Below are 22,620 nucleotides of genomic sequence, written 5' to 3'. Positions count from 1 at the left end.
CTGGCACCACACAAGAGAGCGCAAAGCAATATCACGTGCAAACCCTGTACAAGGCCAAACTCGAACCTTTTCTTGGTGACCATGTTCTTCTGGGAGAATTAGGTCCTGCTTAGGTTAGTTTACCTGTCAGCTAACAATCCACTACAGAACATGACCGTGGATGTTAAGAAGGTAAGTAACAAGTTACGACACAAGCCGTAAGATAAGATGCTAACTCCATCACTCTTTTTGGAATCCCCCATTAGATAACCACAACTATGTAGCTTAGCCACTATTAGCTATTGGCAGCCAGACGCAATGACATTGGTTAAAAACTTTTCAGTATTGTATCGGCAAGAAAAAGATAGATGCATCCCTGGATGTTCATGTTACTTTCAGGGGAGCAACAGAAATTATCAGATGATTCCACAGACCAAGACAGCCAGGCACACTCAGCAGCGTTCAACTCACGGAATATTACCGTGTGCGTCATTGGCTTCTCAAAAACATAGGCACAACAATATATCAGTACAGATTTACAACTGTGTTGGCACAAAAAAAAACAAAAAAAAAACAAACAAACCGCGGGCATGACTGGAGTAGAAGCCTGTAACATCAAGGTGAAACCTTCTGTGAAATCTGCGTTCAACAGTTTTTCATTTATACCCAATGACCTCACAGTATGTTTACACCAGGACCCAAAGACCACATGATCTTCTTCCTCAGTTATATTTGCTTCCCCTCATCTTCAATTACTAATTTTAGTCTAGGAAAACTCAAAAGTGCCATTTTTCTTCTGTGACAGATTTAAATATAAAGAAGAATCCACAATGCTGGTGTTCCATCCACCCTTTTCGAGTAACGTTGTGTTCTTGGCTTATCACAGGCGCGAGGAAAACTTTTTCAAACGACATCCATGTTAACATGAATGAAAAGTGAAAGTCAGACAGCGTCCTAGAACGTCATCGTTCGACCGGCTCGGCAACCTGCACACGCCCAAATCAGTTAAGCTATCAAACTGTGAAATGTCACACATTCAGTGAAATGCTACATCGTTATCTCTTAAACGAGTAAAGGACAAATGTCTTTTTTTCTTTATCCTTTAAGAGCTTTTGAAATGCTGATCGAAAGGTCATTTTGTTTTTGGTCATATAAGGTTTGATAGCAACAGCAGTGATTACAAAAGAAAAAAGTAAAGTTAAATAATGCACAGTTGTTTTCAGGGATTATGAAATATAATTTCAAGTTTTAAACATGAAAATGAAATGTACGGTGATCTCATACTGATAAAAGAAATGCACATACACACATCTGACGTATATTTCACAACACTCAACATACACAGCATTCAAATAGTAAAACTACAGTACAAGCTATTGCAATATAGATAATATTGACATTTAACAGTTTGCCTATAGTGACGGCACTGAAGGAATAACACAGTCTCTGCCCATATCAACGACCACCGTTACAACAAATGAAATACCGCCGTTTGTTTTTTTATTTTTATTTTTTCATGAGCACAATTTGCAAAGACTTGATTTGTCACTGTTAGCAGAAAAAAAAAATCGAGACCTTTTCTTCAACACGTTAAAAACGGCAACTCACAGGCACTTTCCAAAAGTAGGGCAAGGCTTGGCTAAGAACTGACAGTAGCTAGTGCTGCATTCAGGTCACATGGGAATAGAAGAAAAAAAAAATCCAACCTTACTATTTAAAGCTACCGTTCAGCTTTCAGAGTAAGTAGGGGTCGAGTGAACCTCGGTTGTAGATGCTACTTTGAAGCGCTTGTTGAGGGACACCAATTTTCTGACCTGAAATATCACACCAGTAATAACAGCTGATTTCAAGGAAAAAAAAAAAAAACTGTTCTCCTTAAAGCATCAAGAAGTTCACTGGACAGCACCTGGACTTCTTGTCAGTCATCCAGGTGACTTCTTCAAGAAGTACAGTGAGTCTACAAACTTCTTGATGTTTTCTACCTTGATGACTGAGAACCTTCATCGACAGATTTACCCTGAAGATATTTTCATTTACAATTCTCAAAATGACATTTGCTGGATTGGTCCTTCTATGGTGACACTCAAATTTCCGGTTTTGTGGAAAAACGCCATCTGCAGCGAGTTTGCTCTTCTTTCCTTTGTGTCCTGTGTGAAAAGTATCTGAACTCTCAAAAAAAAAAAAAAAGAATTAAGAAAGCTTTAGCTGTAGAATCTTCACAACCTCAAATCAAGTCTCAAGATCCGACTGTGTCCATGTCATCCAGTTTAGCCATCGAGTCCCTTCAGATATTCCCATATGACGTGACTGCAAAACAAGATGTGATGAGCAGTCAGGAGCAGTCACTTGAGCAGTCAAGTGTAATCACTTGATAATAGAAGCCAGCTCCTTGGCCTGGACATGCTGCTGCTGGTCTTCAAACCCTTCTGGAGAACTGCCACCCACACTACTATCCAGCTTGGTCTCTCCCGTGACGGCTGCGGCCTCGTTGGCGCCCAACTTGAGGGAGGCCTGGGATTCCAGGGGATCCAAGGGCTCGGGTGAAAGGAAGCCAGAGGAACTTTCATAATTCTGGGTCGAGGAGGAGACCTGGGAGATGACGGGCATCTGGACTGCGGAGGAGGATGAGGCGGCCGTGGCGGTGGAAGTGCTTCCCGAGTAGACGGGGTGATGATGGGACTCCTCCAGCTCGTACCGGACTCCCAGTGCCTCCTCCTCCTCCTGTACCTGGCTCAGGTAGTCGGGCACGAGGAAATCACTGCAATCAAAGCGACAATATACCAAGTCTTAGAAAGACTTGACATTATATCCTCTTCAGAAATTTTCAGAAACACACACAAATCATAAACAGAAGACAAATTCACTTCATGATATTTTAAACAAAGCTGAATAAAGGAGTCGCACAATAAACAGGACCATAATCACTTGTGCCACAATGACAGAACCTAAGGGCACGGTACGACCCTTTGGCCTGTCCAAAGTCTGAATACGGCAAACGGTCTTACGCTGTCAAACCAATAAGACATGAGTCAAACGTGAATCAGCGCCAACATTGTGGACTCACTTAAATTCATGAGCATGAACCTATTCAAGGGCGAAATTCTCAAACTCACCCACAAATATGAGAACATTTATAAGGGCACCATCACACGTAACATGATTAAAGCCAATTATATAACAGCTGAGTGGATTCTTGTCATTTGATTGGTGCTTTGTATGTCACATGACATGGATTAATTCACTCCATTTGTGTTGCATTGCATTCAGAGTTTGGCTTGGTTCCATTTAGAGTGCAAATTTGGTTCCATACGTTTGGTATCATTGCACTCTCACGGGCACGTGCACATGCTCGGCCTTGTGCACGCGTGCACATGTGATCACACATACACATGTGCGCACGTCCTCGTGAACGAGCGGGCATACACATGCACACGCGCTCGTGCCCACGCGTGCACACACATGCCGCGCCCACGCACGCTTGTGCACACGAGTGCATGCGCGCCCACGCACGCTTGTGCACACGAGTGCATGCGCGCCCACGCACGCTTGTGCACACACGCGCACGCACACACAAAACCAATCCACTGCGCGACCTGGAGGTTGTTAGCAGGAAGAGAGAACAAAAGCTGGACTCATTTCTGATGTGATTTTTTTATTTCATTTTTCTTTGCTGCACTGAGGACGTATACAGTCTTATTTTTGTTGTTCACGCACACACAAGTGCCGACCAGGTTGCGTGTGTGTATGTGCGCGCACTCGGGGGACATGACCCTCCTGAGACATAATTTGAGCTAACTGACAGTGCTAATACCTGTAAGATACAAATCCACTGTGCTGCCTGTCACATTTCTGACGTTACTTTTTTTTTTTCGCTGTACTGAGGAGGTCCACAGCTCGACCGAGCCGGTTGCGTGTGCGCGCACGGGACAGCGACATGATATGATTGAGTTAACTGATGCTGCCACACACACACACACACACACACACACACACACACACACACACACACACACACACACACACACACACACACACACACACACACACTCCAAAGCCGTCTGGATGCATGAAGAGCTGCTAACATGAAACGCTGATGTGACTTTTGGCTGAACTGAGGAACTACACAAAGTCTTTTTTTTTTTTTTTAATGGAAGTCCGAAGTCAGTGCACAGCATCACTGGACTAAATGTCACAGTGGAACACCAAAATTTAAGTCCCTTTTTTGTTGTTTATAAATTAATAAAATATAAAATGACAAGGATCTATTTTAGCCGTTATATAAAACAAATAATGAATGTTTATGAGTTCAATGGTACGACTATTTCATGAGGTGAAAGCTGGAACATACCATTCAACAAGGCGAAGCCATTGAACTCATAAACATTCATTATTTGTATACTAGCGCACGAAGGAGGAATTGCATGCCATTTGTGAAAAATTGAAGCTGCCTCTAATGCTTTGTACACGTGTCGCTACAACTATTCGCGCACATCAGCGGCCAAAAGACAGAATGCGCGCTGCGAGAGCCTATTCGATTCCTCTCGCGGCAGGTGTCGGACAAATTCCTGGTGACACACACGACCATCCGACACCGCTCACTGGAAACTTAGAAAATGTGTGGCCATTCGCGCTGTCAGCACAAAAATAGAGAGCATGTGACCACTTAAGCCCTGGCTGTGAAATTTGTGTAAGTGCCCCCACGAGTCTGGCGTTGCAAAGCAACACACGTGGCGTGCCAGTGTTGGCTCCCCCCACAACAGATGGTGGGCATGTGTAGTGCATGTGTGTCGCGCCCCCTGCCCCAAACACAAGTGGCATCGGGGGGTTGGGGGGGGGGGCACACTTGCATGAAATGCTGATATATATATAAATATATGTACAGATGGGGAGCGGCCAGCCCCGTCTGAGCGCACACAGCACAGCGAGGTGCCTTTCAGCTGTTCACCAGCCAGACACTCACCGACTGCTGCAAATGACGGCTCAGTGCACACGACGTGTCACATTAGAAACACAGAGTCCATGATGGTGACAATGATAATAACTACATACACAATTACATGCCAAATAACTAAAATGAATGATCACAAAACAGAAACAGGGTGACACGGTCTTTACACGGAAATGACAGGGGGCGTGGCCGCCGACATCAGCAGCTGTTGAGATCTCCGGTCCTGGACGTCCCACCCGGGGAACAGATACTATGTTTGGATGGACATGACTTTACAACTGTCTACCGTGACGCGTGTGTCTGCTTGCTGTCGTCATGTGGAAATACATAAAAAAACATATATCGCTTTTGAGACAGGCTGCAGCAAGCAAGCACACAGCATTAAATTGACAGGCTGTCCCAGGTTAAATGGACCATCAGATCATGTGAACAGGTGATGTGAATGTCACGTCATCCACACGAGCTCTGTTCCGCATGACACTGTATCTGTGCTGTGGCGTGTCCGGCCTGACATGCGTTTCTGTGAGTGGCGCAGCTCAGGACTATGACAAGCCAACAGCGTGACAAATACGCCACTCTTAGTCACATATCACCAAAAATACGCAGTAACAAACATTGTTTTGTCAGTTATTACACCGCTTTCTTTGCCGTAATTAAAGACGACGAAAATTTCCTCTTATACATTGTCTAATTCCTCTTTTTGTTAAATACATTTATCTCCTTGCTGACTTTAAGCATTTTACGCTCCTGTTATAAACACAGTGATTGTAGCGCAGTGGTAAAGTTTCCGTCTGTTAATCAGCGCTTTTGTAAACTGCAGGTTCGAATCCCGCAAGTGGCATTTATTTTTTATTTAACCAGGGTTATTTAAATGCAGGGTTCTACATTGCGTCCCTTTTATTTATATCAGCCCAGTGATTTTCACTAATTATACACCAATATCTACTCTATCAGTGTCTGGTGATTGTAGTAATTATTTATATAGCCAGCTGGACATAATAAGACATAATGAGAGTGCACTGATTCAATCATGTCATTTCAGGACTAAGTCTGTGACCATGGGCCATATACAGAGGCACAGAGGGATCATACTTGTATCTCCCGCTTGATAAGAGGGATTAAATATTGGACACTGCGCTGTTTCATATGGTGGACTGTTTTCATTTTGTTTATCCACAGCAGCAGCACAATGTGGTGCAACACGCTGCAACTGCTCACACTGTGTTCGCGCATGAGCGTGCACAAAACCGTCACAGCGGGATCATTCATGCCTGCCCGACCGTGTGTCCTTCCAGATGTTGGCTCAATGTTTCGTTCATTCGACTGTTTCGCTGTGAGTTGCCCTAATTCATGCTATATGTGAAGGGGCCCTAATGTACGCCAGCAGATTTGACACTGTGCCATGAGGGAGGTATACCATTACAGGCCTACTGGACTGACTGAGGCACTGCAAGTCCAAGGACACAGACAGGTAGCATGACCAGGAACCAAATCCAGGTCTACACCCTAAGACCTTATCCCAGGAGAGAAATAAAGAAATATCCTTTTACATAAAAACTGACAAGAGTTTTGAGTTCACAGAAAATTCCAATATTATGATGTCACCTTGATGTTTTATTTTGGAGGAGCCAACAGCTCAAGTATACAGTGAATCCGGAAAATATTCACAGCGCTTCACTTTTGCCCCAATTTTTTACATTACAACATTATTCCACTCACTCATTCATCTTCAACTGCTAATCCAGGATTAGGTCACAGGGGCAACAGCTCCAAACTTCCAGTTCCTGGGCCACATTAACCACCTCTGACTGACAGATCCCAGGGCGTTCCCAGGCCAGTGTGGAGATATAATCTCTCCACCTATTCCTGGGTTTCCCTGGGGTCTCCTCCCAGACAGATATGCCTGGAACACACCTCCCTTACCACATGTCTGAACCACCTCAGCTGGCTCCTTTCAAGGAGCAGCGGATCTACTCCAAGCTCCTCATAAATGACTGAGCTTCTCACTTTATCTCTAAAGCCTGGGTCCCACCGAATAATAAGCCATGAATAAGGAGCCACGCAATGGGTGTGTCAGTGATTATTTGAAGAATGACCCACGTTTTCATTTATCACGTATCCACTACTAAGGCACCTCTATGTGCCTCTCTGTACCCCACATGTGCCACGTAGCAGCCTCTAGTGAGCCACGACTGACCTGTTATTAGAGCCTTGAATGGCTCACATCAGCCACACTAAACCACGTAGTGCCGTGATAGCGCCATGATAACGCGATATTGGCGCAGGTTTAGGCATGGGTTTGGTCCAAACCTCCAGGCCTCCCACACCTGGTCCCTTTAAAGTGTGGGCTTTCAATTCACAGCAGCATTTAAAGATGTCACATTTTTAAATACACTCCAAAAATAGACGCTCCAGTACAGTCCTGCAGTTGTGCGCCAGACTGCTGTCCACCTGTAATGCACCAGAACCAAGGGTTCCTGGACAGCTGCCTCTGTGCTGCTCGCTGGCTCCGCGGCTTGCTGGCTTAATTTCTTCTGTGGCTTTAAACACACACACCGTGATCTCACTTTTAACTTTGTGTTCGTCTGTTTATATCTGCAAAATCGCTCTTTTGCGTGCATGCTGCCAATCTACATACACAATGAGGTGGCCGCTTTAATTATATACACTTGCTGCCACAACTCGTGTATCACTTTCAAAAAAAAAAAAATAAATAAAAAATAAAATAAAAAATATATATATATATATATATATATATATATACACTCAACAAAAATATAAACGCAACACTTTTGGTTTTGTTCCCATTTTGTACGAGATGAACTCAAAGATCTAAAACTTTTTCCACATACACAATATCACCATTTCTCTCAAATAATGTTCAGAAACCAGTCTAAATCTGTGATAGTGAGCACTTCTCCTTTGCTGAGATAATCCATCCCACCTCACAGGTGTGCCATACCAAGATGCTGATTAGACACCACGATTAGTGCACAGGTGTGCCTTAGACTGCCCACAATAAAAGGCCACTCTGAAAGGTGCAGTTTTGTCACACAGCACAATGCCACAGATGTCGCAAGGTTTGAGGGAGTGTGTAATTGGCATGCTGACAGCAGGAATGTCAACCAGAGCTGTTGCTCGTGTATTGAATGTTCATTTCTCTACCATAAGCCGTCTCCAAAGTCGTTTCAGAGAATTTGGCAGTACATCCAACCAGCCTCACAACCGCAGACCACGTGTAACCACACCAGCCCAGGACCTCCACATCCAGCATGTTCACCTCCAAGATCGTCTGAGACCAGCCACTCGGACAGCTGCTGAAACAATCGGTTTGCATAACCAAAGAATTTCTGCACAAACTGTCAGAAACCGTCTCAGGGAAGCTCATCTGCATGCTCGTCGTCCTCATCGGGGTCTCGACCTGACTCCAGTTCGTCGTCGTAACCGACCTGAGTGGGCAAATGCTCACATTCGCTGGCGTTTGGCACATTGGAGAGGTGTTCTCTTCACAGATGATGCGAAGGAGATGTGTTGCACTGCATGAGGCAAATGGTGGTCACACCAGATACTGACTGGTATCCCCCCCCCAATAAAACAAAACTACACCTTTCAGAGTGGCCTTTTATTGTGGGCAGTCTAAGGCACACCTGTGCACTAATCATGGTGTCTAATCAGCATCTTGATATGGCACACCTGTGAGGTGGGATGGATTATCTCAGCAAAGGAGAAGTGCTCACTATCACAGATTTAGACTGGTTTGTGAACAATATTTGAGAGAAATGGTGATATTGTGTATGTGGAAAAAGTTTTAGATCTTTGAGTTCATCTCATACAAAATGGGAGCAAAACCAAAAGTGTTGCATTTATATTTTTGTTGAGTATACATATATATATATATATCTTTATTTCTTCCAGAGCTTACAAGTCACCATGATACAACTTAACTTTGTGCTATGTCATCAAAATCAGTCTTTTGCGCGCTCTCCTGTGTTGCTGCACAGCTCTGCTGCTGCTTTTTGCGGTCTCACTGGGGTAATTTCTTCAGTGGCTTTAAACACAGCCACTTTCACACAGTCATCCAAATTTTACCTTTGTGTTTGTCCATTATTTACTGAAAAATCACTCTTTTGTGAGCTGGCGCTCTGCCTAAATGCTCCTTTGGAGCGTGATGAGTCACTGCCTCAGTGCGCGCACACACAGCGAAGCTCATGTGATCCATTAACAAGATGTTAAATCAACCACAGACATACCTTAACAGCTAGGAACTATTTTATCAAGCTATAAAAACATTAAAAATAGTTACCTTAAGCTGTTCAAAATACATTCCAAATGGAGCAGGAAAGAGAGGAAAAAAAGCATTCAGATAAAACAGTCCTCTGTGATTCCAGAAGTGATTATAGGTGTTTTCAACATCCAAGGTTTGGCAGAAAATTATTAATCCGCTACAAAATAATTATTTTATATGCAGCGTCTGGCGTACAGAGCAGGTGGAATTGTGTGCGCAAGCGGGCAGCTGCTCCAAAAATAGCCTCTCAGGTGCTGAGTAGCTTCCAGGTGCAGGAATAATGGGCTTTTAGCAGCCTCGTTAGCAACACGCACATGCCTCTAAGTTGTTGTAGTCACTCGTACACAAACTGCCCCACGCTGTTGTTGCTGAATTTTGAACATCTTGAAAATAGCGCCACACTCAGAGAGGAGCCTCGTTAACTGAAGATAATGCCCTTAAGAGCCACAATTCTCCCACAATAGTTGAAGAAACCCTTTCGTAGCAAAGAAAACATGCTGCGTGGCTCATTAGTCAGCATTCATTATTCGGTGGGACCTAGGCTTAAGTGAGACACCAATTGCCCTCCAGAGGAAGCCTACTTTGGCTGCTTACACCCCGAATCTAGTTCTTTCAGTCATGACCCAACACTCATGACCATATGTGAGAGCAGGAACAAAGACTGACAAGTAGATCAAGAGCATAGCCTTTTGGCTCAGCTCCCTTTTCGTCACAACAGTATGGCAAAGCGAATGCAACAGTGTCCCTGCTGTGCAGACTCTCCAGCCAATTCAGAACAAGACCCCTAGGTACTTTAACTCCTTCACTTGGGGCAAGACCTCATTCCCTACCCGGAGTAGGCAATCCATCAGTTTCCTGCTAAGAACCATGGCCTCAGATTTAGAGGTGCTGATCCTCATCCCAGCACTTCACACTCAGCTACGAGCCGATCCAGTGAGTGTTGGAGGTCACAGACTTATAAAGCCAACAGGACCACATCAGCTGCAAAAAGCAGTGATGACACCCTGAGCCCACCAAACTGAAAACCCTCCTCCCCCCGACTACACCTCTATATCCTGTCCATGAATATCACAAACAGGATTGGTGACAAGGTGAAGCCCTGGAGGAGGCCAACCTCTACCGGAAACGAGTCCAACTTACTGCTGAGCTCCCGAACACAGCTCTCACTCTGCGAGTGCAGAGATTGGATGGCCCAGAGAAGGGACCCTCTCATTCCATACTCCCGCAGCACCTCCCACAGTATATCCCAGAATACCCGATCACATGCCTTCGCCAAGTCCACAAAACACATGTAGACTGGATAGCCATATTCTCAGTCAACCTCCAGGATCCTTGTGAGAGTGAAGAGCTACAGGTTGTTTCATGACCAGGATGGAACCCGCATTGTTCTTCAATCCGAACTTCAACTATCAGCCGATCCCGCCTTTCCAGCACGATGGAGTAGACTTTACCAGGAAGGCTGAGTAGTGTGATGCCCCTGTAGTTGGCACACACACTCTGGTCCCGTTTTATAAATATGGGACCACCACCCCAGTTTGCCACTCCTTAGGCACTGTCCCAGACCTCAATACAATGTTGAAGAGACGTTTCATCTAAGGCAAGCCTTATTACAAAATGGATCAAATTAATTTTTCCCTTCAAAATTCTACAGACAATACCACATAATGACAATGAAGGGTTTTTTTTTTGTTTTTTTTTTTAGATTTTTGCAAATTTATTAAAAAAACAACAATTAAGAAATCACATGTACATAAGTATTCAGAGCCTTTGTCATGAAGCTCAAAATTGAACTCAGGTGCATCGTGTTTCCACTGATCATCCTTGAGATGTTTCTATAGCTTAATTGGAGTCCACCTGGGGTAAATTCAGTTGACTGGACATTATTTGGAAAGACACACCTGTCTACATATAAGGTCCCACAGTTGACAGTGCATGTCAGAGCACAAACCCAGCATGAAGTCAAAGGAATTGTCTGTAGACCTCTGAGACAGGACTGACTCGAGGCACAAATCTGGGGAAGGGTACACAAACATTTCTGCTGCTTTGAAGGTCCCAGTGAGCACAGTGGCCTCCATCATCTGTAAATGAAAAAAGTTCAGATCCACCAGGACTCTTACTAGCGCAGACGTCCATCTAAACTCAAGGGTCAAGGAACAAAGACCTTAGTCAGGGAGGTGACCAAGAGCCTGATGGTCACTCTGTCAGAGCTCCAGCAGTCCTCTGTGGAGAGAGGAGAAACTTCCAGAAGGACAACCATCTCTGCAACAATCCACCAATCAGGCCTGTATGGTAGAGTGGCCAGACAAAAACCACTCCTTAGTAAAAGGCACATGGCAGCCCACCTGGAGTTTGCCCAAAAACAGCTGAAGGACTCTCAGACCATGAGAAACAAAATTCTCTGTTGTGATGAGACAAAAGGGGCTGTCACAGTGGCGTATTCGTAGAGCTGCTCATTACAGCGTATCGTCTACGCTGTAATGAGCAGCTCTCCGCCCACTTCACAAGGAGTTTTTTCTCAATACGTAGCAGTATGTTGAGGGCTACGCACGTAGGACGGAAGAAATTAAACCTGTTTAATTTTCTTCGGCGTACAGCACAGCATGGAGCCTTCACGCGAGTCCACGCAGCGCTGTGCTACTGTCAGCTATTGTGAGCCCGCCCACGCTTCAACACAGTACTGTGCGCCGCTTCACATCTCCGAGAGAGAGAGATTTTATTTTGAGGTTTTTTTTTATTATTTTTTTTTTTATCTGAGTCTCCTTAAAATAAACCCGCTCTCTCTCCTCTATCAGACTCTTTAAAAGAAAATAAAACTGCTCTCTCGCGCGTGCGCTCTCACTCTCTCTGTGTGTCTAATCAGAGCTGAAAAGAGCTGTGAATAAATAATAATAATGTTAAATGACTCTGTTTTTGAGCCGCACCACACCATGCAGTAGAGAACAGAGCGCACTTCCTCAGAGGCAGAAAATAGCACTGAAACTGGTGCAGCATGGCACACGCGACTGTGTGCACATTAAAACGCAAACACACGCAGCTGCAAGTATGAACGAACACTTAACCCTTTACCTACTGAGACTATAAATGGACGATTGGTTATAATGTTTTATTATAGCAATAAAATGAAGAAATAATGTTCTATGTTTGTGTGCTTTGGTAGCCTTTTCCAAGAGTACCTGAATTTCAATTATATTACACCTGATTAACTATTTATACACATTATTTGTAAGTTTTAGCATTTAAAATGAGGATAAAAAAACAAAAACGAACTTGATTTTTTTTCAGTTTTTTAGTGAAAAATGATTGTTATGTAAAGGAAGTTTGGATTTCACATTTTTACAGGAAGCTGTAAGTGTTTACAATCAAAATAATTAATTGTGTCTAGAACTCAGAAACAGTGCAAAGGTAAACATTTTACAAGGCGAAAATATGCAAAAAGTAACCAATTTTAAAGTGCAGAACCAAACAATATGAATAACAACAAAGTGCAAAACTATATATAAATATATCAAATATCTGTATTATTAAAATGTGCAGTAAATCACTCATTTGATCACTCATTTTGTGTAAAATTATACAATATGAATAAAACAATAAAGTGTCAAACTATATACAAATATATAACCAAGAATCAAAATTAGATCTAAACTACATCAGTCAGTGTGGTACTGTTTGTAGCAGTTTCTGTCTGGCTGAAGACAGAGGCCAATTTTACAAAGTTTGCACATCCAGAAGGTTGACCTCTTGCAAACCTTGCAAGAACGTCGCCCCTTTGTGGATCGCTGGCAAGTTGGGTTTCCACTGCTTGTTGGCACCGGGCAGTGGCTTGTGGCTGATGGAGCCATCACACCCACACAAACACGCACACACACCTTCACAAATGACACTAACACCCTGCCTTTTCCTCAAAAATTACTACATTTATGTTTGCTGTCTGTCTCTGTACTTTTCTGTCACTTTTGTGCTCTTTTTCATACTTTTCCCTCATTTCAAAAGTCAACGAACGCACTTTACCGTAATATATGCAACATATAGGATACTGTTGGAAAGCACGGGTTCTTGGCTTGCTGTCAGTGTTGAAATTTTTCAGATTGAGGGCTTACATGAGAACATACGATAGTGAGAATCAGCGGCGCACTAGTGTGAAACGTCCGTGTTTTCCTCTGTGTTATGACGTCACAGCTTACGTTTACTGTAATACACCATATATCATTGGAAAGCCCTTGGTGTTAGCTTAGCAATGCACTTTGAATCATTCGGATTGGACAAACTATGGCGGAGTTACGGTAAAAAAAATATGCATATGAAAAATATGGCGTGGGCACCATCGCCGTAGATAAAGGGTTAAAGGCTGAGTATGCGCGTATTTCGGCCATATTTAAATGAAACAACACTGCAATGAGCAGCTCTACAAATACGCCACTGTGAAAGCCCCTAAAGATTGAACTCTTTGGTGTGAATGTCAGGTGTCATGTTTGGAGGAAACCAGGCACCATCCCTACAGTGAAGCATGGTGGTGGCAGCATCATGCTCTGGGGATGTTTTTCAGCAGCAGGAACTGGGAGACTAGTCAGGATTGAGGGAAAGATGAATGCAGCAATGTACAGAGACATCCTGGATGAAAACCTGCTCCAGAGCGCTCTGACCTCAGACTGGGGTGACGTTCATCTTTCAGCAGGACAATGACCCTAAGCACACAGCCAAGATATCAAAGGAGTGGCTTCAGGACAACTCTGTGAATGTCCTTGAGTGGCCCAGCCAGAGCCCAGACCTGAGTTTGATTGAACATCTCTGGAGAGATCTGAAAATGGCTGTGCACCGACGCTCCCCATCCAACCTGATGGAGCTTGAGAGGTGCAGCAAAGAGGAATGGACAAAACTGCCCAAAGATAGGTGCACCAAGCTTGTGACATCATATTCAAGAAGAATTGAGGCTGTAATTGCTGCCAAAGATGCATCAACAAAGTATTGAGCAAAGGGTGTGAATACTTCTGTACAGGTGATTTCTTAGTTTTTCATTTTAAAATTGCAAAAAAAAAAAAAAAAAAAAATTTTCTCGTGTTGTCATTATGGACAGTTGTGAGTAGAATTTTGAGGGAAAAAAATTAATTTACTCCATTCTGGAATAAGACTGTAACTGTAACAAAATGTGGAAAAAGTGAAGCGCTGTGAACACTTTTCAGGCGCACAGTAGCCCTGCCAACATGTGAAGGCTTGAGCTGATTAAGAAGTGGAAAAGTCTGGGAAGTAAAACAAATCTCACAAAGACACTTTGTTAACCTTGACCAGCTTTGCGTACAACACAGACACACACACTATTCGGTAACAGAATTCCACCCACATACAAATTTGTGGAAAATGATTTCAGTTGTATTTTGCAGGTTTTAGATGTCAAAACATTTCAGCACAATTAGAAAGGGTTGTGCAAGAAACTGATACTGCTGGTTTTCTCCCCACAATACCATCCAAGTGTTCTTACCCTTAATATTGCTATGTTAAACAGATTTAAAATGTCCTGTAATTTCCCTGAAATCCCTGTGATCAATATTGACCTCCGCTTCTGTAGATGTCGCTGTAGGGCTAGCAGACTGGTTGCCTCCTGGTATCCAGCACGTGATATTTCTGGCACCATTTCACAGGTGAGCACAGCAAAAAATTACAACTTTTTGGTGAAAGTAGACTTTTGTCAGTCGGGGGTCTGCAGAAAATTTGGGGTTTTTCATGTCCAGGGATGCATGCTGGGTTTTTTTTTTTTTTTTTGATGACTTTTCTAACCCTGATCCTCCTCTATTTAGTTGTACTGGTTAATGTGTGCTGTATTTGTATTTTCTTTTGCACATTTTTACCTTTTAACCACAATTGGTATCACAACCTACAACCCCTGGCAAAAATTATGGAATCACCGGCCTCGGAGGATGTTCAGTTGTTTAATTTTGTAGAAAAAAGCAGATCACAGACATGACAAAACTAAAGCCATTTCAAATGGCAACTTTCTGGCTTGAAGAAACACTATAAGAAATCAGGAAAAAAAATATTGTGGCAGTCAGTAACAGTTACTTTTTTAGACCAAGCAGAGGGAAAAAAATATAGACTCACTCAATTCTGAGGAATAAATTATGGAATCACCCTGTAAATTTTCATCCCCAAAACTAACACCTGCATCAAATCAGATCTGCTCGTTAGTCTGCATCTAAAAAGGAGTGATCACACCTTGGAGAGCTGTTGCACCAAGTGGACTGACATGAATCATGGCTCCAACACGAGAGATGTCAATTGAAACAAAGGAGAGGATTATCAAACTCTTAAAAGAGGGTAAATGATCACACAATGTTGCAAAAGATGTTGGTTGTTCACAGTCAGCTGTGTCTAAACTCTGGACCAAATACAAACAACATGGGAAGGTTGTTAAAGGAAAACATACTGATAGACCAAAGAAGACGTCAAAGCGTCAAGACAGAAAACTTAAAGCAATATGTCTCAAAAATCGAAAATGCACAACAAAACAAATGAGGAACGAATGTGAGGAAACTGGAGTCAACGTCTGTGACCGAACTGTAAGAAACTGCCTAAAGGAAATGGGATTTACATACAGAAAAGCTAAAAGAAAGCCATCATTAACACCTAAACAGAAAAAACCAAGGTTACAATGGGCTAAGGAAAAGCAATCGTGGACTGCGGATGACTGGATGAAAGTCACATTCAGTGATGAATCTCAAATCTGCATTGGGCAAGGTGATGATGCTGGAACTTTTGTTTGGTGCCGTTCCAATGAGATTTATAAAGATGACTGCCTGAAGAGAACATGTAAATTTCCACAGTCATTGATAATATGGGGCTGCATGTCAGGTAAAGGCACTGGGGAGATGGCTGTCATTACATCACTAAATGCACAAGTTTACGTTGATATTTTGGACACTTTTCTTATCCCATCAATTGAAAGGATGTTTGGAGATGATGAAATCATTTTTCAAGATAACAATGCATCTTGCCATAGAGCAAAAACTGTGAAAACATTCCTTGCAAAAAGACACATAGGGTCAATGTCATGGCCTGCAAATGGTCCGGATCTTAATCCAATTGAAAATCTTTGGTGGAAGTTGAAGAAAATTGTCCATGACAAGGCTCCAACCTGCAAAGCTGATCTGGCAACAGCAATCAGAGAAAGGTGGAGCCAGATTGATGAAGAGTACTGTTTGTCACTCATTAAGTCCATGCCTCAGAGACTGCAAGCTGTTATAAAAGCCAGAGGTGGTGCAACAAAATACTAGTGATGTGTTGGAGCGTTCTTTTGTTTTTCATGATTCCATAATTTTTTCCTCAGAATTGAGTGATTCCATATTTTTTTCTCTCTGCTTAGTCTAAAAAAGTAACCGTTACTGACTGCCACAATTTTTTTTTCCTGATTTCTTATAGTGTTTCTTAAAGCCAGAAAGTTGCCATTTGAAATGACTTTAGTTTTGTGTCATGTCTGTGATCTGCTTTTCTACAAAATTAAACAACTGAAAGAACATCCTCCGAGGCCGGTGATTCCATAATTTTTGCCAGGGGTTGTACATGTTTGTTTGATAAGATTACTAACCACAAGAGCTGTGATCATTTTCATGTTTTGACTTTCCTCATCCTAACTGACCTCATTTTAAAGCTAGAAACCCAAACAGACCCATGCCGAGCTCAGACATTACATTAAAAAAAGATATAGCTTCACATCCCACTTTAGAAAAGTTAAATTAAGTAAACTTATTTCTATATGGCTTATCAATTAAACTTATCCAGAACTATAGTAAAATTTAGGCCCAGATACATATTGATTTAAACATTTCAATTGCTAAAATTTTTTTATCATAAATATCAGTCATGAAAAATGTCTTCAAAAGTGGACAAAAAAGTCCTCAAAGCGCCCCCCCCCCCCCCCCCCACACACACACACAGACACACAACACCCTCTTTCCGTCTGGATGCGCTCCTGGTTTGCAGTGTTTGAACAGGAATAATCAAGAATTTGTGTATTTTTGTGGAGAGTGTGACCCAATTGAGAGGTAATAAGGTTTTATGGGTGCATTTACATCATGTCATCCTCAGGAAGAGAGTTTAGGCATTGTTTGAAATAACACACAACAACAACAACAACGATGTGTTTGTTGTTATACGTTGCAAGTCTCCAGCTGTGTTTTTAGTTTAACCACAGCAAGGACACTCTTTGAAAGAAAAGTTTAAAAATATGTTTGTAAAACTCTGCTTTTTGCTCACTGTGCACTGAGAAATCTACACTTAAACACCCCACCGCCCCCCCCCCCCCCCAACCCCGGAGACAGGCTGCCAGGAGAAAAAACAAAAACAAAACAGACATTCTAAAAATTGATTTTTGAACATTTTAAATGTAGTAAATTCAATATCTTGCACCCAGCCTTGACTCGGCATCAGGACGGCATCAGCGCGACTCCTGCCTATTGGCAGCCCAATTCACGGAAATCCACCGTAGGGACAGATAACTTTAGTCCCTGAATATATAGTAACGTTACTGCCAATATAGAACGCTCCAATTACGTTTGGTATCCCGAGTGTAAAAGCTGTTTAGCACTGAAGAAAGGCAGGAACAGAATTTAGTCAATTTCTGACTGAAGGCAGAACTGTAAATGAATGATTTTACATTTTTTCACTTGACAAGTGGACACTTAGCTCAAAAATATAAAGCACTTTGCCCAAACATCTCATGGAATTTTGCCCCCCTTCCCAATTCCCAAACAAATAAAAAAACCCAGTCAAAATGTGTGCAAAGCATTTCCCAACTGTGCATGAGTATGACTGTTACAAGTGAAAAACTTCCACATAAATACAGTCAAATACACTTGATATGAGGTGTCAAATCCACTGTAAACAAAGAAAGTTATCAAAGCAAAATGATCACAGGAAGGTCAGGTCTTAGAAGCTAAACTGAAGAGGTTACTTTCTGATCCAGGTGAGATCTAAATACAAATAATGGGGGTCAAAGCCCCCCAAACTCCTCACCTGCTCTGGAAGTAGTTTGCTAGTTCGGATGCCTCATGGTTCAGACTCCTCAGGTGTACAATTAAATTGCCAGAGTTGGTGAACATGGCGCCGCACGTTTTGCACTCATAAATCCGCGGCTTGCGGATTATGTGTCGGGAGACCCTCATGTGGTGCTTATATTCACCGAAGGACGTGAATGTGGCGCTACAAATCTGGCACCGGAAACAGCGTTTACCTTCGTGCTTCAGCCGATGCATCTTTAGGGAGTAGGCCCGTGTGAACTTTTTCCCACAGCGGTCACACTGGAAAGGCTTAATGCCTGGAAAAGGGAAAGAAATCCAAACATCAGCTCATCGTCTTTGCTGGTCCTCAGTGGTAGAACTGAAAGCTCAAAGTTTAACTCGTCTCTATGCAAACACTTTTTCTCCTCTTTTGTTATTATCAAAACAAAGTTGCAAAACAGCCTGGATGTCAGGGTTCGATTTTAGCGGTTACCCGGGAACCCGTGACACCCTACTTTGGGGGCGGGCACACAACTCTCTAGACTTGCATTTCCGACTGGAATCCACCTTTTTATTCAATAACTGTACAGAAATCTATCAATTTTGGACAAAATTTAAAATTTGAAAGCAACTACTTCCGTAGAGATGTTCAAACATGTTGGGTGCGTGGCTGAAAACCGGGATATTGCGGGCAGAAAATCTGCAAAATGTGAACATAGGGGGTCAGCAATCGCCAAAAAAACACGCTAGAACAGAAGAGGAAAAGAAGGAGAAACAAAGGGAATACGAGAAGATCCGACTGAGAAATTTCAAACAGAGCTGGCAGGAAGAATTTAAAGGGACACTCCACTTGTATTAAAATAGTTTCTAAAAAATAAAGATCATATCAACATTGAAATACAGCTTCTGATAATTATTGGAATTAATTTTTTTTGAGAACTTTTCAAATGAAGTTTCCTCCAGTTGTCTGTGCTATGACATCACAAGTGCTCTTAACACACTGTTGAATGTAAACATGTATAGAGATGTCAATAAAACTCCTTACAAAATTTCAAAAAATACGCTAATGATTTGACTGATATTCATAAATAAGAGCAACAAATATAATTTGCTACTTTCTGATGTCACATAATTTAAGTGTAAGATTTTCAGGTGTTTTACTGCAGTATCTATACATGTATGCACACCAGGCTGCGCAAAATCAGCACTTGTGACTTCATACATATAGGCTGGTCCGTTTTTTAAAGTCATAAAAATTAAGATAATCTATTGCAAATCTTGTTTTAATTTAAGATGTCACTATTTCAATATATAATCTCTTATTTTAGGGGTTAACATTGATGAGTAAAGTATCCCTTTAAATGGCTATTGTATGATGGTGAACAGATGTTCTGCAAGATCTGCCGAGCCGAGTATGGGAATCTCGACCCCAAGAAAGTTCGTCAGTCAGGGATGGTGAACAACTATGCCAAGCTTGCTTCAGAATCTGTTTTCTTGGTGGTCTGCCTTGTGCACAGACTGGAAAGTGCATACAAAGAAGCTCTCTGGCCAGTCAAGCTGTATGAGAAACTCATCACACTACTCAGGTAAAATATTATTGTATCTGTATCTGGTTAACTTTGCAAAACCATTGGATGACATCCCACAAAGTGTGCAGATGTGTGAAGGAGGCAATATTGTGCTTACAGTGCTGTCATAACGCATTTACAACTTATATACATATGTACAGTTAATTAGCAGATTTTTGTCTTATGTAAAACTGTAGTCTGTAGCTCTTATTGTTGTACTGCACATACAAAAACACCACAATTTTTTATTTTAGTTATAAAACAAATTACTCCTGTATTTTCAGGACTCTACTCTTATTATCATAAGAATCCACTTCAGAGATACCAAATGAAATGAATGGTCACTGACTGAATGTTACTGAATGATTTGGATGTTTATTAAAAATAAATTAGTGAATGTATTTCAGTTTCTTGTTTTCTCCTTAATAAAACATTGGCAGCTTAGATGACCCCATGCCAATCTGCCTGTGCATATTGGCATGGGGTCATCTCAGCTTCTGACAAGGTTAGAAAATTTCTAAATTTCAGAAAATATTACTCCAAAAACACAAAAATTCCCTCCCATAATTTCACCCTAATTCTGCCCCAGATATCACCAGAATGCACCATTTGCATCCTTTTATATCAAAATTAAAAGCTTTGCAAAAGCTTCACAGCTATGCTGCGAAGCGGTAGGTTTGGCACCGAACTTTTCTGAGGGGCACCAAACGTTTCAGATTTTGGTGCCCTTAAGGCACACAACTATTTATTCTAAATGGCAAACCCTGCTGGATGTCACTTAAAGATGACATTTAATGTGTTCATTACATTAAGTGTTAACTTATTTCTTTTATGCTTCCTCAACATTATTTAAAAACAAACCAAAAAATAATTTATTCAAACTTCCACCATTTCAGACAGATAGATTAGATAAATACGTTATCAATCAAATAGGAGAAATCTAGAATTTCCAGTAACTCAGCACCACAACTACATAAACATATACACAGACTCGGCTGCAGTCACTATTAGAAAGTAGACTATAACTGTACCTGAGCCAAAAGTGCTGCATTTTAAAATGAAATTGTCTTATCGGCACTTAATGAAGGGCAACAAAGCCCAAAGGAAACAAGAAATTTGGACTTTCGTTGGCATCGTGTAACCTTCGCGCAGCTTCGTTCATGCAGCTGGTACTTCGTCAAGATTTTTAAAACTGTCAAAAAATTTGAATGAATGCAACCTAAAACCTCAATTTGTCAATTTTCATTTTGCTGTTGTTCTTGGCGTTTTTTTTATTGTTTGTAGCGTTAGCTTCAGTCGACCAGCTGAATGTTTTCACACAGTACAGAAGCCGGTTTGTGAGTGCTGTTGTGGAGAAGAGATGCAGCTCCTCTGCGGCAGTGCTGTTGTGTAGTGAGGGGCTTCTGTTGCTGCGTGTGATGTGGCAAGTGCTGCCGCGGTCATGCCATGGTGCTAGCTGGTCAGGAAGAATTTGTTGGCCTCTCCGCCAGCGCACGGCAGTCCATGATCGTAGTGCTGTTCCAGCACTGCACGCACCTGAGGAAAGAGTTGCTGCACAAAAAGTACAGCCGGTGTCCTCTCAGGAGCTGCAGCATGAAGCTGAAGGGCTTGCTGTCCTCCAGCTCGTGCAGAGAGAACAGCCTGCTGGCCCATTCAGCGCCTGACAGTTCAAAAGTTTTGAGGAAGTGATCCTTGACTGCTGCGTATTTGTTCGCAGTGGCTAGTCGCTAAATCATGTACAAGGCAGTCCTTTTGTGTGCGCACGCTACAACACATCCAAACACTGAATGCATTCATCCTGAATGAATCAGCTGGAGAGAAAGTGAAGCGCATGCGTTTGTGTGTGTCTGATCCATGTATGCAGCGCCTGTGGTGCCTGTGATCAGAACTGGTAATCAAACCCGTGCATGTGACTAACTGCTTGATCACACAGCCGCAGCGCCAATGATCAGAAACACCAGAGTTTTGGAAAAAAAAAAAAAAACAACAACTGCAGAGAGCAGGAGGAAATTTCACTGCTTATCCTCACTGAAGAACAAGAAGAAGCAGGACTGCATTCGATTGTGCTTTTCCATCTAGCAAATGCTCAAAGCGCATTTCAATGATGCCTCACATTTACTTCCCTAGCCAAGGCTGGTAAATTTTTTGTTATTTTATAAAAACAGCTGAGTGTACTGTGACAATGCAGATTGAGTGTCTTGTCCAAGGACAGAGAGGAAGGAGCATGAGCGGGATTCGACCCCAAGTCTACATATTGGCAGACCAGCTCCTTACCCACTGACCTACGTGCTCCATGACACCCCTAAATCCACCCTACTCCTCTTTAAGAACAACTCATACTCAATTTTATGTTGAAATTTGAACACACACACAAAAAGTACAGTAATATATAGTTGTAGTTTTTTTTTTTGCCAGCTTGCACTCGGCCGAGACGGACGCATTTTTCTCTTCTCCCTCCCTCCTTATCTTTCCTGCTTCTGTGGCATGTTGTCTGTGAGGCTGCAGCTTTGCTCTTCTGGAAAACGACAAAAATGGATCTGTTAAAGTGGTCTCTGAACGCAATTGACACTATTTTTTCCACAAGACATTCGGGGGCGGAGGACCTGACCTGTCCTGCCGGGATGCATGTGATGGGTTACGCGATTGACTCGTGGAGGAGAAAACAGGTCATGTGCCTTTACATGCTTTCTGTGGAGGACGTCGAAGATGTGTATATATTTGGCTTGGTGGTGACCGGCTTTCTGCTGTGTGGAGCAGGCATGGCGCTGGTTTACCGGAAAATTAAGAAAGTGCAGGCAGCATTAATTTGGCCTTCCAGGCTGCCCTACATCATTGATTTGATTGGGAAGGCAG

At 42.4% G+C, this 22,620-nt stretch overlaps 1 protein-coding gene across 2 annotated transcripts in view; it reads right to left on the bottom strand.

Annotated features, from left to right (window-relative positions):
- Window positions 1-1,074: 1,074 nt before the first annotated feature.
- zbtb44 (zinc finger and BTB domain containing 44) overlaps window positions 1,075-22,620 on the bottom strand; it is a 36,874-nt gene continuing 15,328 nt past the window's right edge. Inside the window, exons 5-6 of one of the 2 annotated variants that reach the window (XM_034169074.1) lie at window positions 18,216-18,516; window positions 1,075-2,737 (exon numbers count right to left, since the gene is read on the bottom strand). In XM_034169074.1, coding sequence (XP_034024965.1) covers window positions 2,344-2,737; window positions 18,216-18,516 — 695 coding nt within the window. In that variant the 3' untranslated portion in view covers window positions 1,075-2,343. The remainder of the gene's footprint in view (window positions 2,738-18,215; window positions 18,517-22,620) is intronic. The other variant, XM_034169075.1, reaches the window with a different exon arrangement.

The sequence above is a fragment of the Thalassophryne amazonica genome, chromosome 4 (assembly GCF_902500255.1).
Source record: "Thalassophryne amazonica chromosome 4, fThaAma1.1, whole genome shotgun sequence".
In the NCBI taxonomy this organism is placed as follows: domain Eukaryota; kingdom Metazoa; phylum Chordata; class Actinopteri; order Batrachoidiformes; family Batrachoididae; genus Thalassophryne; species Thalassophryne amazonica.
This window is presented reverse-complemented; position numbering and strand designations above follow the sequence as displayed.